This window comes from Macaca mulatta, chromosome 6 (assembly GCF_049350105.2).
Source record: "Macaca mulatta isolate MMU2019108-1 chromosome 6, T2T-MMU8v2.0, whole genome shotgun sequence".
Taxonomy (NCBI): Eukaryota; Metazoa; Chordata; class Mammalia; order Primates; family Cercopithecidae; genus Macaca; species Macaca mulatta.
This window is the reverse complement of record NC_133411.1, coordinates 180,797,718-180,813,350: the sequence shown is the minus strand read 5'-3', so window position 1 is coordinate 180,813,350 and position 15,633 is coordinate 180,797,718. Positions and strand designations below refer to the sequence as shown.

General features: G+C 38.9%; 1 protein-coding gene across 5 annotated transcripts in view; it reads left to right on the top strand.

The window, feature by feature from the left end:
• Positions 1-15,633, top strand: part of FBXW11 (F-box and WD repeat domain containing 11) — a 140,987-nt gene that overhangs the window by 37,725 nt on the left and 87,629 nt on the right. For 2 of the 5 annotated variants that reach the window (XM_015141398.3, XM_015141397.3), the window contains exon 2: positions 11,491-11,592. In XM_015141398.3, the coding sequence (XP_014996884.1) occupies positions 11,491-11,592 (102 nt within the window). 5 annotated transcript variants of the gene reach the window in all.

The window sequence follows — 15,633 nt, the reverse complement described above, 5'->3', positions numbered from 1 at the left end:
TTTAGTAAACTTTTTAAAATGAATAAGCAGTTTAAAATGAAAAAAAAATAGAAATATGATGTAGTCCGACTATAATTGCGTCAAACCTTTATTGAGAGAAGATACATTTCTCAGGTCATCTTCCAGAAAGTGGTATCTCTTCTTAGAAAAAAATGAGAATGTTCATTATATCCGGAGAAAAGTTTTCCCTTCCATATATTCTTTTTTTGGGGGAGTAATGGGGGACAGAGTCTCACTATTTTGCCCAGGCTGGAGCGTAGTGGTGTGATCTCAGCTTACTGCAACCTCCGCCTCCTGGGTTCAAGCGATTATTCTGCCTCAGCCTCCTGAGCACCTGGGGTTACAGGCATGTGCCACCACGCCTGGCTAATTTTTGCATTTTTAGTAGAGATGGGGTTTCACCATGTTGGCCAGGCTGGTCTCAAACTCCTGACCTCGTGATCCATCTGCCTTGGCCTCCCAAAGTGCTGGGATTACAGGCATAAGCCACCACGCCCAGCGGCTTCTGTGTGTTCTAATGTTCTTTTAAAAACATAGTCAACTTTGCCCTCTCTTAAATGAAAGTAGGGTAAGGATTTTGGCTTGGTATATTAGAGGACAGTCAGGATCTCGTGTACATATTTCCAGAAATTCTCTGATTAAAGTCTTTTGACTCATGATGGTGGGTAGAAGGAGCAGGAAGCGGTGCAGCCGGCACCAGTGTCTTAGATGTTAGGGAAGGGGAAGTAGGAGTAACTCAAGGTGCGGACAGGGGCACTAGTATAAATGAGAGCAGATGTCTCTCAGTTCCTAGAAAATGTCTAAAAAACAAGTTGGGTTTTTAGTTTTGTCACCTGGAAGACCTCTCAGATGTCATGCGGTATGGACTATGTACCGTCACATATTTTGAAGTGGTAACTTAGAAGACACCTTACTTAGGAGTTTTCTGACTTGAGATCCTCTGTTAGCTTTCTAGAAGCCACAGGCATTGAAGTGAATGGAGGATAGTGTCTTTGTTACCTCAGAGTGCAACCAAATTCTTACAGCTGTCCTAACCCTACCTGCTCTCCACCTTCATTAGGAGAATGGTCTACTACAATCAGGGGGCAAGTTGTTATGATGAGATCCCAAAGTAACTGTGGAAATGCCAGTATTCTGTTTAGAGGTGGCGCAGAGGAGAGGGAATTGAGAAGTTTGAGTTGTCAGTTGTATGGCCTCATCTGAAAAAATATGGCAGCCCAAAAGAATAAAATAAAAATCACCTGTATTTAATTCCAGATTTTTATTTATATCTATCTATCTGTATATATCTGTATCTATGTCTCTATCTATCTATCTATCTATCTATCTATCTATCTATCTGGTTTTTTTTGAGACAGGAGTCTTGCTCTTGTTGCCCAGGCTAGAGTGCAGTGGTGTGATCTTGGCTCACTGCAAACTCCACCTCCCAGGTTCAAGCGACTTTCCTGCCTCAGCCTCCCAAGTAGCTGGGACTCAGGCACACACCACCACACCAGGCTAATTTTGTATTTTTAGTAGAGACGGAATTTCTGCGTGTTGGTCAGGCTGGTCTTGACCTCCAACCTCAGGTGATCTGCCCTCCTCGGCCTCCCAAAGTGCTGGGATTACAGGCGTGAGCCACCGTGCCCGGCCTATATATATATTTATTAAATGAACATGGGATCATAATATAAGTCCTGGTTTGTTGCCATTATTCACTTAGTGTTTCTTGAACTCTTTCCGTGTATTGTAACTTTCTACGTATTAAACTTCCTTTAGTGTGTATAAATATATTCCTACAGCATGATTTGTGTTTGGCAGAAACACAGTATTTTGTCTTATGGGTAATCCCTAATTTGTGGAACCCGTCCCTTTGGTTGACATTTTCCTTTTGCTATTATGAACAGTGATGTGAATGACATCTTCTTGGCTATATTTTTGGACATTTCTTTATTTTTTTCTCCTTGATACAATTTCTTACATGTGAAATTGCTGAGTCAAATGATGTGCATGAGTTTCAAGTCTTGACTATGTATTGCGGAGTTGCACACCGGAGATTGTATCAATTATACAATTCCACTCCCATCAGCAATATAGATGAGTGACAGGCAGATAAAATTTGAAAATAAATCATGGAAACTTGCTGCTCTACGGAGTTTAATGTCAGGCAAAGGAAGTGATGGGCAATATAGATCAGGGAAGAAAGCAGGGATTTTGGAGTCAGATAGAGTGCAGTTCTGCCACTCTTGACCTCTGGCAAGTGATTTGATGTCTCTGGTCCTTAGTTTTTCTCATCTGTAAAACTCAGCTGCTTGTTTGGCCAGAGGTGATATGAGAGTTTATGAGTACAGTATAGCCATAGGGTACTCACTTTGTACCCCCTCCCAATATATCCTTCTTTGTTAATGTTATTTAACATTTTTATTGAAAAAGGTTAAACTTAGGGTCGAGAGGTCTCGCCCTAGTCCTGAACAACTTTCCTAGTTGGACCACAGCTGCTAACCAACGAAGGCCTAGATGTACTTAGGTGTTAAATTATCTCCAGGCTCAGGATTTATGAATCTTGGAGAAACCTCATTGGGATTGGGTTCAGACTGATTTAACCTTGAGCTTGCTGGGGGATTCTGTTCCCCCTTGGCAACTGAACCTCAGACTGGTCCTAGCACAACTGAGGATCCATGTGGCTATGCCGGAAATAGATTATTTCGTTACATCCTGTTCTCTGTCATGCTGCTTAGAATAGAGATTCCACTTCCCACCTCAAACATCTAATTCTTTCCTCCTCCAGCTTCTGTAAGAGCTCTGAAAAACCTGGTGACATTTTTGAGTCATGGGTGGTGGTTGTAAAGTGGACAAGGATGATTTTTTTTTCCTTTGGATTTCCTGAGGAATAAACCGTTATGATTTTGATACTCACTGCTGTTTCCAAGGGCCACTAGGTGAAATATTTTTCTAGCACTTAGCATTTAAACACATTTTAAAACTGTAGGTGTTTAAGATGGACTCAAAATTAATTCCTGGTAAAAGAATATGTTTTTATTTAAATTATGTATTGGTTCGTTCTCATACTGCTGTAAAGAACTATCTGAGACTGGGTAATTCACAAAGAAAAGAGGTTTAATTGACTCACAGTTCTGCAGGCTTAACAGGAAGCATGATTGGGAGGCCTTAGGAAACTTAAAATCATGACTGAAGGCAAAGGGGAAACAAGCATGTCTTACCACTCTGATGCAGGAGAGCCAGCAAGAAGGGGGAAGTTTCACACACGTTCAAACAATGAGATTCCGTGAGAACTCACTATCGTGAGAACAGCAAGGGGGACGTCTACCCCCATGATTCAATCACCTCCTACCAGGCCCCTCCCCTGACACGTGGGGATTACAATTCGAGATATGATTTGGGTGAGGACACAGAGCCAAACCACATGAATATGTTGTGAACTACCCCATTAAAAAAATAAATTGTCAAGTTACTGTTTATAATTAAACAAAATAAAGCATCACTTAAAGTTACACAAGGTAGTAGTAAGGTATTAATGTGAGTACTAGGTGGTCATTGGAGAAGAATCCGAAAATATGGATGAATAAAAATTTGAAGAGAACATTTCCCTTCATCTGTCTACCAGAGAGATTACAGTGAAGATCCATTTTAGTTTTAATGCTTTTGGGTTCTGATATCTTTTTTTTTTTTTTTTTCCCGAGACAAGAGTCTCACTCTGTTGCCCAGGCTGGAGTACAGTGGCACGATCTTGGCTCCCTGCAACCTCTGCCTCCTGGGTTCAAGCAATTCTCGTGCCTCAGCCTCCTGAGTAGCTGGGACCATAGATGCGTGCCACCATGCCCGGCTAATTTTTTGTAATTTTAGTAGAGACAGACTTTCACCATGTTGGCCAGGCTGATCTCAAACTCCTGACATCAAGTAATCCCCTGCTTTGGCTTTGCACAGTGCTGGGATTATAGGCATGAGTCACCTTGCCTGGCTGGGTTCTAATATCTTAGAATAATTCAAGATGAAAATTGTTTGGACATTAATTTAAAAAAATTATAGTAGTGCTTAAGCAAAGTTTGGCCTCTGACTTTGAGACTTTTGGGCTGTTCTTCAATCTCTAAAAACTTGGTAGATAGTACATTTTGGTTTTCCTTATTCTTCTCATCCTTATTTTTTTCTCCCCTCTCTACCTACTTCTCTGCATCCCCTTTTCTTCCCTTAACATATATCCCAGCCTGAATATACCTTGTGGTATAATATTATGACAAGAATATAATTCTAGAATACAGTTGCTAAGAATTAAAATGTAAACTTTTTTGGTTACATGTCACATGTTTGCTATCAAATTGTGTTATAATAAAATGCCATTATAAGGAAAAGAAAATATTTTGCTCATTAAGGTAATGGGCCAATATTCAGTTCTATAAAAGGTTATAGAAAATGCCTTTAAACTGTGAGATAACTTTTATTTTACAACCTGATTGCTACTTTGTGATTCTTGGTTTTAAAAACAATGCATTTATGTCGGTGAAAGTGCTATTTCTTTTAGGTTGCCATCAGACATTAACAGTGGAAGCCTAGGTTCTGAATTTTAGAAGACTCTTCTAAATGCTTTGTGGCTTTATTTTAATTACAAACACTGCTGCTTCTTGAAAAGCAACAGGCTGAGAGATGAGACACAATAGGATAATTCCTAAGTTGGATTAACTTTAATGCTTAGTTTATTTGGCAGTCTTCAGCAGAACTGAATGGGGACTCTAGCTGTCAAATCCAGGTTTAGAGAGCTGGAGTTATGTATCTCCCCTTGAGCCCACGTACTGTCTGATTCTTCAGGATTCCCAGTGGAAAGGGCATTACTGCCAAATGGTTACCATGAAATGGATCTTTTATTTCTCTTCTTCATCATTATCATGGCACTCTTTGATATCCTATCAGTAGGGCCTGGTGGAAGTTTTGTGGTGGGCGGGGAAAGGACCTAGACTGAGTACGAAAGTTGGTAAGTGCTAGACCTTGTGTCTACTTGTCGTGCCCATCTGAAAGAAATTGCATTGGTTGTAAAACAAAAATGAGCTGCTATCTTGTAGGTTCTCTAAGAGACTTACCCTTCTTACTTCTCTGCAAATCATGCTTGGCTGCAGCTGCCAGGGGTCATTCCTTTGCTTAAAACAGTTTAATGGCTCTCATCGTTGTCTGTAGCAGTGATTTGAATATTAAAATTTTGGATGTCTCACTTAAAGGAATTTAACACGTTCAAAACACTCTTTCTGGTCTTTAACAAAATCCATAATATAATATCTATAAAAACATCCTTGGTTTTTGTACTATCTGCTTGCACTCTTTATCATTGGGTTATTGTTGAGCAGACTTCTTTTATCGTTTGTGGCAAATATTCTCCACATGTTCTAGAAAACATGGGATCTTTCTTTGATGCTGGCTTGATTTGGCTTGGCTTTGGCTTGATGTTATGCTTCACCCCTTACCTCTTAGTCTAAAAACTCCCATCCCCTGTCCACCTCCATCTCTGTGTTGCGCGATCTGCTTCTGTTCCTCTCTGACAGATATTGTACAAACTGTGTATGTGCTGAGTTGCAGGAAAAAAAGTCATACACATTGATGTAAAATTGGATGACATTGCTGAGAAGTATTGAGCCAACTGCTGGTGGGCTGTAGCACAGAGTTTAAGACCTGTTGTTCTACAGGATGAAGTCCCAAGTTTGATAGAATGGTATAAGAGAGACCTCTGTTTTGCCCCTCCCTCTCTCTCAAATTAAGCCTTTCTCATCTCACACTTAAGTATTTTAATGCTAAATTAATTGCAGATACTTGCATAGGATGTTTCATTTTTTACCTCTTTGAGTTTGCTTATGCTATGTATTCTTCTTGGAATGACTTTCTCTCTCTTTTTCCCCTGGCTGCCTCCGACTTACCTTTTATGAATTAGTTCAGGCATCCTCTTCCTTTGAGTGGGTTAAGTTCATATTTGTGTGTGTATGTATATATATATGTGTGTGTGTGTATGTGTATGTGTATTTACATTGTAAGTTTAAGATTCCCTCCTGTGAGCTCCTGGAGGATAAAGAGAATGTCTTAATTGCTTTACTATGTGCAGATAGATATAAGTTGAGATAAGTTTTTTACTTAATGGAACAGTATATTTAAGCCACTCAACTTGGTTACTTCAATCATGATGACAGGAGTGAGAAGAAGCTGGTAATGATTCTGTGGGAAGTGGATTAAATAAAAAGATTGGTGGGGGGGGGAGTTATAGAAAACCTGTAATAAGGCAGATTTCTAAATCAGAGGTTATAACATTAGAGAGATGATTAACATAAAATACCTCTTTGGAGAACTTTTAAAAGAATTGCTTCTTTGAGAAGGAATCAGGGCAGGAGATTCAAAACAATCTCATCTAAAAACAGACCGAAGTTAGCTTTTGTGAGTTCTTCAAGTGAGCCAATCAGAATACAAGGTGCCTGCAACCACTTTTTCCTTTTGATTTGTGGTTCCTATGGCAATAGGAAGAGAGCCTAGGACATTTTACTCCTACCTCTTTTAATAAACTTTTTGCTTTTGAAAAATGCCAAAAGAGATTATTCTTTTTGTCTTTAATGACTTATAGTATTTCTCAGCATAGTGGCTTTGATTTAGGTTTTTTAAAATTATACAGTGGATATGGCAAAAGTAATAAACACTGTCAGCTTCCCTGGCTAATATTATTTTCTTCAGCTATAGAACCTATAAATATACAGTCTAATTAGGTATTAGCTGTTAATATCACAACCCATTATGAATCATTTCCTGTTCTCTGTGAACAACCCTAAATTAGACTATTGATCATTACAAGTAGCTAAATAAGAAATTATAACAAATGTATCTTGGCAGTTTTTCACCCTCCAAAGTCTTCTGTTAAGTATCCCCACTATGATCCTCCTGGGTTGTTTCTCTTGAGCTCAAGGCTAAAGTCTTAAGAGGAAAGAGGCTTAGTGTGTATTGTTGTTGGCTTAGTAAGCAGGTCAATAAGTGTTTGTTAAAATTGTTTGTTAAAATTGATACCCCCATGGTATCAGGGGTATTCTTCAGACATATTTTAGCAATATGAAAGAACACTGTTCACTTAAAAAAAAAAGGACAATCGTCTGTACTGTGAATTTAGCTAATATGAAGGAATCTTTTCATTATTCAGTTAAGCAATCATCGATAATAGTTATTCTCGAATGATCAACATGGGTTTCCAGCCATGTCCCTAAATTAAAAATTTGAAGGTTCAAGAATCACAGCCAGGAGCTCATGCCTGTAATGCCATCACTTTGGGAGACCAAGGCAGGCAGATCACCTGAGGTCAGGAGTTCAAGACCAGCCTGGCCAACATGGTGAAACCCTGTCTCTACTAAAAATACAAAAATTAGCTGGGCATGGTGGCAGGTGCCTGTAATCCCAGCTACTCGGGAGGCTGAGGCAGGAGAATCGCTTGAACCTGGGAGATGGAGGTTTCAGTGAGCCAAGATCATGCCACCACACTCCAGCCTGGGCAGCAGAGCGAGACTCTATCTTAAAAGAAAAAAAAGAATCAATTACTGTTGTGGTCTTAGCTGTATTTTAATGCTGTTAGGTTGATGAATGTGGAACTTTTATTTTTATCCATTATTTTCAAATTGAATCAATGTCCTCCTGATCTATTAGATCTAAGACCTAAGAGGAACCTACCTTGTTTTGGCTAGCAGGTACAGACTTTCTTACTAAAGGTGGGTGTATTTCCTAGAATAGCATTTTCTGTTGAGTAGAGACAATTTTTGAGCAACGTGGCTGGTCACTTAGCTTCAAAGTAATTGTTGAGTGTGAAAGTAAGCAGTTGTAATACCTTTTAACCACTGTCTGTGCTCTTACCAAATGGAAAATAATACTCATCTTGAAACTGGAAGTTACCAGTTCTGGGATGATCTGAGAGTTGAGACTTCTGATTAGTAGATATTGGCAGTTGCATCACACACCGGCTTGGGTGCTGCCTAGGACTGAGCTGTCTCAGTGAAAAGTACTCTTGCCTCAGACCTGGGTTGAAATCTTAGCACCAACCCAGCGCTATGCGATTTTGGATAAGTAAATTACTTCGTCTCTGAGCCTGTGTTTCCTCTTCTGAAGGGGAAAGTAATGTCTATTGTGTAGGATTATGGTGAAAATGAGATGAGATATCCTTTATAATGTATTTAGCATGATGTTGGCATCCAATAAATACTCAAGAAACACTGGCGTCATTCTTTATATCTTACAGTATCTACCATAGATACTATGAAGAGAAAATCTTGGAAATCTGACTCTCAGAGGGTCTTTTAAAAATCTTTTTCTGAATATACAAGTTAAATAACCAGCTTCAAAAAGCTTTGAAATGTCAGATTTCTAATAAATGGCTAATATTTTAAAATCAAGTTCACCAAAAATTTTCTTTATGTTGATTGTTTCCCACATTTTTATGCGTATCGATTAAATCATTAAATGGTTAAAAAGCCTTGGTAATATCACTATTTTTCTAATTTGGATTTAATTGCTTCACCTCTAATCTAAAATCAGCGGTGGGAGGTTAGACTAAATAGTCTTTAAAATGCCTTCCTGTTCTCACAATCTGATTTTTTTGATTTACTGAATGTGAAAAATTACCTTTTAAAAAGTTTTAGATTCCAAGTTATTAGCAGAATCTAATCAATACCTTATGCTTTCGTGGTTTGTACCCTTTGAGGCAAATACTATCAGCCCTTGCAGAGGGAAGCTGACTTTTTACTGAATAAGTAAAAATTGATTTACATACGAGCTTTCGTGTTAATTTGATATGAGTTGCTGAATCCAGATGTAATCCTTTTGTTGTTGTTGTTGTTGAGACAGGGTCTCACTCTGTTGCCCAGGCTGGAGTATAGTGCTGCGATCTTGGCTCACTGCAACCTCCACATTCCAGGCTTAAGCAGTCCTCCCACCTCAGCCTTCTGAGCAGCTGGTGCTATGGGTGCGTACCACCATGCCTGGCTAATTTTTGTATTATTTGTAAAGGTGGGGTTTCACCATGTTGCTCAGGCTGGTCTCGAACTCCTGGGCTTAAGTAATCCCACCACTTTGGCCTCCTGAAGTGCTGGAGCTGTAGGTGTGAGCCGCCTTACTTGGCTAGGTGTAGTCCTTAAACTCTCTTCTTTGCCCATCCACTTGTGATGTATGCTGATGTAAGTATTCTTTTATTAAACATGGATGAGAATGTCTCTGGATAGAGAGTGTTTGTTGTAGTGGAAGAAAATCAGCTTGCCAGGTTTAATTTACTAGTCCTAATTCTGCCATCAGTTATCCCTTATTCCCCTGCACCTTGGACAAGTTGCTGGGGTTTTTTTTTTTTTTTTCTTTTCTTTTCTTTTTTTTTTAAAGGCAGTCTCACTGGGTCACTCAGGCTGGAGTTCAGTGGCATGATCTTGGCTCACTGCAACCTCTGACTCCTAGATTCAAGCAATTCTCTTGCCTCAGCTGGGATTACAGGTATGTGCCACCATGCCTGGCTAATTATTGTGTTTTTAGTAGAAATGGGGTTTCACCATGTTGGCCAGGCTGGTCTTCAACTCCTGACTTCAAGTAATTCGACTGCCTTGGCTTCCCAAAGTGCTAGGATTATATGTGTGAGCCACTGTTCCTGGTCTATGTCATTGTTTTAACAAATTAGGCTCTCCTTTCCTTTTTAATTAAAAATTTTTTTTTCTTAATTGAAAAAAAATTCCATGGGACTCTGCTTGATATCTCTTTCCTGATCATCAGTTTCCTCATCGTAAAATGGAATAATACCTATTTTACAGGGTTATTGTGAGAGTTTACTATTTCAGCTGTCTAGCACATAATAGAAGCTTGATAAATGGCAACTACTTTCATTATTTTATGCAAACATTTATTCAGCATCTTCTGTGGTTGGCACTCTGATATGAAAGTGTTGAGGCAACAAAATTTGTGTATCTGGAGTTTCAATGATATATTGCCACTGTATTGGCTTTGGAATAAAGGCACACCTTGGAAGTGTGTCATTTTCATTGCTACCAGAAGGCTGCTCAATTTTTAAATTCCATTTGGTTCCTCTGATTTTGTATTCTTTAAATACCTTTTCTGAGTAATCTCAATATTCCTTGTATTATAGGTGAAATGTAGAACTAGTAAGTGGCAGATACTAGATAGGAACCCAGGTCTCTCTGATGTCAAGCAAAGCTATCTTTGTCCATATTGCAGTTGGGTGATCACAGAATTTATCCACGAAACCAGAACACTTTTGAGAGTGAAAGTTATGAGGGGACAATAAGTGTCATCCAGGACTGTCTCAGGCAAATGAAGGTGTTTGGCTATTCTATTTATAGCTAGAACAAACAAGTTTATGAGCTTGGGTCCAAGACTTCTGGGATGTTTTGGTTGAACCCAAACACTCACCTTTAGTTTTTTTGTTTACATGAGTATTGATTTTGCCATAGTAAATTAATTGACTTTAGATCTGAATGATTGAACAGTGTGGTCTAATGGTTATTAAGTTTACATTATGGTCTAATGGTTATTAAGTAGTAGCCATAATACATGTGTTCATTTTTATATTTTACTTTTTTTCTTAATTCCTTTAAAATCAGCAAGCTTTTAAAAGAGGATGGGAAGAGGTAAATGAAATAAGCTTTTTAATTCTTAGTCATGTCAGACGAACTTTGTAAACAGAGTCTAAAATGAAAATCATAACATTCCAATGTTTTTCCTTTGGGAAGATGGAAATGTGTTGACACTGAAAATCAGATGCATTTAAAATCACCTCTTTTATTGCCTTTATCTATCAGTCTGTCACCCATCTTTCTTGTTCTTTTTGCCTTATTCTTTAGGTCTCCTGTTCTTTTACCTTAGGGAGGTGCAAAACTTGACTCACATGGTAAAAGTTGGGGTGATTTAAGTTTTCACAATATCAGCATCATAGTCTTGTGGAAAGAGTGTGGGTTTTGGTAGCAGACAAACCAAAGTTTGAAGTTCTGGCTCTCCCCTCCTTTGTTGTGTGTCCTTTTGCCAATTACTTAACCTCTGAGCCTCGGTTTCCTTACAATGATATGAGGATTGGAGAACAAATGTAAAGTGCTGGGCAAATAGTAGGTCCTTAAACAATGATGACAATTATGGTTATGTGATATGGACCAGAAACTGTGGCATTGATGAAATTATAGTCAACAATCTCACCACTAATCTTGTTTTGCACTCAGACTTTCACAGTTCCCTTTGGTGGGTTTTTGTTTAAACATTCTCTCTCTCCCTCTTGATTCTATTCACTGTATCCTGAAAAATTAGTGGTTGGCAGCAGAAACCTCCTTTCCATAGAACATCAAGTGGGCCCTCCCCCAAGGTTTCAGTAAGTTGTCTGGGACCATCCCTAACCTCCAAATTGCCAAGGGTGCACCCCCTGCCCCAACTAACATTCAAGTTGCCTGTGTGAAGGAGTGATTTGTTGCGGCCTCTAACTGCTTCTTCTCTTCCTTCCTTTTTGTCATCCTGCAGTGTTCTGTGCCAAGGTCTTTGTGGCTAGGCTGCGCCAACCTGGTAGAGAGCATGTGCGCACTGAGTTGCCTGCAGAGCATGCCCAGTGTCAGATGTCTCCAGGTGCCTTTCTTCTTTCTTGTTGTAAATGTGTTTTTACGTATGCCATGAACATTTGTTGAAACTTGCAGTAGTGTGTTTAATCCAATGTTAAGTCTGCTAAATGTTCTGTGTAACCCTCTGCTTTCCTCTAGCCTGGGTGCCCCACATGGAGGAGTTAGTACCAAGAGGGGCCCTTCTGAGCAAACGGGTCTTTGGCTGGGCCCTGTCCTCCCCTTTTCTGCTCCTGCTTTTTACTCTTTCCCCCTCACCTTGAGGTTGTAATTCTCATGTTTAATAGTTGTGCATGTGCCAAAAAAAAACTCCTGACATTTTCCATTTGGCTACCTTTAACAGTTCTTTGTTGAGTTGGGAGGGTTTCGTAATTAAAGTGGTGATTTTTCTATTTTGAAACTCATCCTTTTGGCTTGCTTTCTCTCCCCTCTTCAAAAAAGGAGCGGGGAGGGAATCACTACTGGCATAAAGCCTCAAATTGAAGTTTATAAAGATCATAGCTTTATGCTGCCAATAATTTGTCAGTTTGGGCCACCTCCCAAAGGCCAGATCTGATACCTGTCCTCAGGGTCCACCCAGTTTTCCAGGCCGAGGCCGGCAGAGAATTCCACAGATAAAAGTATAACTTTTTGGGGGGTGGTTGGGAAAGGGTTGCTGAGGATAGAACTGTTAGCAGGAGTGCAGCTGGTGACCCTCTCTTGTTGGGGTGACTTCTAAGAGAGCCAAGGAAGAAAACATTATAGCTTTATTTGTGAAGCTCTGTTTAGAGCAAGCATGTGTTTAATTAAGTATGGTTTCAGTAGCAATATTCAGTTTTCATCACTGCATATTCCAGACAGTTTGATATATCTTTAAAAAGCCATATTAAATTCCTGGCATCCGGTTGAGACTGTCCTGTTTTAGGAAAACTGTAAAATTAGGCATTGAGTTAGAGGGATATTATTGATGGTATGGATGCCTTCACTGTTTTCAAGGTTATCTTTCTATTCATGTTTACAATTTTTAAATGGAGCTGGGGAGCCAGGAAGGAGGAAAATGTTCTTCATATTGGGGTCAGGCATTTTATTTACTTATTGGCAAACATTCAGAGTAGCACTGGTGTGGTTATTGATTCAAATTGCTTTCTTTGGAAAATGGTACTGGAACCTCACTAATACAGTTAACTGGAGAGCGAGTTCAATGTAAGGCCCAGTTGTCTTTAGATTCTGTATATAAAGGTGGGTTACAAGTCTTACCTTACAAGAACAGGGTGCTTCAGTGAGGCTCAAAGTGTAATGAATATATGTTTACTTTTGGAAAAGCAGCTTCTGTGCATGCGATGTAATTTTAACAAAAATGTTCTTGGAATGGCAGCCATTATTGCATGTGCTCTCCTTGATGCTATATAATGGATATTTGCATTATTATAATAGGTGTACATTTTTGTCTCAATTTTTCTGGATTAAAAGGCATGTTACAGTTGCTTTTTAGTAGGCTGACCCAGTTTTTTGCAGAACTGGAAATTCAAGAAGGGGAAAAACTATAGTTGTTAGTGAGGTCTTGAAGTGCAGATTCTTTTTATTGCATTCAGTTAAAAGTAATTGGCCAATGGAAGGCATCATTCAATATATTTTAGTAACAGTATTGTGAGTTCTCTGGAGGTGGGGTGAGTGGGAGGAAGTACGGGTTCTTACCTTGTTGAAAATGGAAATCCAAATTTGTTAAAAGTTCCTTGACTCATCTTTCTTAGTGAAACTCACTTAAGAAGAAAAAAAAAAGATTTTTTTTTTTTTTGCCTTGATTGGGTCTTATTTCAGTGAGTGGAGCAATATTGTCTTTAGAGATGTGTAGAGTATTTTGTTTACTTAGGTTTAATTTTTGCTAGTATATAATTGAGGGTATGCAGCACAGTAAAATGAACCAAGTACGCAACTGATTGGCATTAGCAAATCATTACTCTGTTTTGTTCCACATGTGAATGGAAAGTAAATGTATTAATATTAATGAGCCTGGAAGACTTCCTTCATCTCTACTCATTTAAGTATTACTTTAATGCCAGCATTTCTCCCCTTTACCTCCAGTCTCCAAACAGTGCTAAAATTTCGTATCTTAATTTGGGTTTGGGCTCTCAAAGAAGTCCTGTTGCTGATATGCTACATCTTTGGCTTATTGCCAAGATGACTCTTCCTTTGCACACCTCTTAGCAACCTCGTATGAAGCAGGCCTGAGAAGAGAAGGAATAGTTAGGCTACCTGGAGAGAGCAGAGCCTAGTTCTTTCCTGGTCTCTGAAGTTCCATGAAAGAGTTCCCCTTAAAATTGTCACAGTGGACCCACTGATAGTTGCAACTTGAGCCCATTGACCTGTGTATATGACTGAATTTTAGTATACCTTTTGAAAAAGCAGGAGGGAAGATAGTACTTGCCTTAGGCATAATTTACCTACTCCAGTTTCTGCCATCGTTGAGAAGGGAAAATAGATACCAGAGACTTAAAATTCACTCATTACTGTTACATGGTGCTTCACATATATTAGCTTTATGACAACCCTGTGAGGTAGGTAGGTGTTCTTATCTCCAATTTTCTGATACGGAAACAGTCTGAGGTGACTGTTTGGCCCAAGATAATGTTTACATAACTGTAAAGTTACTGGCATATGAATCACATACTTGCCTGATTCCCAAACTGGTTTTCTTTCGTCTACTCTGGAATGCTGCTTTTGTAGTTTTCCATGTTAGTTTTATTTGTAGAAACCTCACTATTGATACCTGGTGTATGGTTTATTTAGTTATTAATATTATTTATTTGAAAATAAGAAAAGAAAAACCTGCCAAATTCCATAGGAAAAAAAATTGCCATTCTTTTTGCCAAAATGAGCTCTCCTGAATCTTACAGCTAGTGAGGTTCCTGAGTGGACTTTCTGCAAACTTAATTCCATAAATATTTACTGAGCAATTGGTATGTGCCAGGGCCTCTATTGGATATCTCTGAACCAAGCTGAACTGAGTCAGTATTTCATTTGCCTCAGATGTCCTGATTCAACCAGTTGATTGTTATAGCAAATAATCAGGAATTCAGACCATGTGGATTATAGATTTGCCCAGATTCCTGTGGCATGAGAATCATACCAATGTTAATAATAGTATGTATCATTTATTTTCCACGTTCTTTCTATGTGTTGGACTCTAGGAATTGGATTATCTCATTTGATCTTTTATGGAAAAGTTATCTATCTTGCCATTTTTGTATATGAAATTGTAGAGGTGAATTGAGCTGCCTAAAGTTACACGTTTATTTAAGTGGCAGAACTGGGTTATGAACATAATCTGGATGACTGCAAAGTCAGTGCTCTAGTTACCAGTCTGTAGTGACAACTGCCATTTTAACTTGCAACTGCCATTTTTAGGTTGAAACAAATTCCCCTTAATTTTTAGAGTTAGAAATTTAAAGCCAACATACCAGTGATGTAATAGACTGGCAGATTGTCTTGGGAATGTCATTTGCAACCTCAGCTGGGGGATAGTGTTAGTGATAAGCCTTTTGCTGGAGTAGGACTGATTACTTGGAATGACAGTGAGGATCATGTGAATTGAGTTTGAGTGCCTCCTTCCAAGCTCTAGTGCATATAGTGCTGGGCAGTAAGTAATGCAACTTCTTGACAGCTGCCTTTCTTGTTTCTTTTTTTACTTGTAATAAGTGTAGTGAGCCACAGTGGTCTGAGAATGCCACAGAACTTATCACAGCTTTTGATATAAGAGGATATTTTTTAGAGGAGGGAGATAGCTTGGTAGAAAGAACCTTGGCTTTGGTGCAGACAAACCTCTATTTTTGTCCTGTTCCTACTACTTAATGACTCTGTGATCCTGGGCAAGTTACTTTATTCTCCTGAACCCCAGTTTCCTCATCTTTAAAAATCATATAGGGTTTTTATGAGGTAGAGAAACAAAATTGCCACCTCTTACTGATTCTTACTCCTGTGGGGGATGAAATCAATTTTTTTTTTTTTTTAATTTACTTGCTCCTGGTTCTCTATTTAAGAAGGAATTTCAGTCTTACAGTCTTAGATTCCAGGG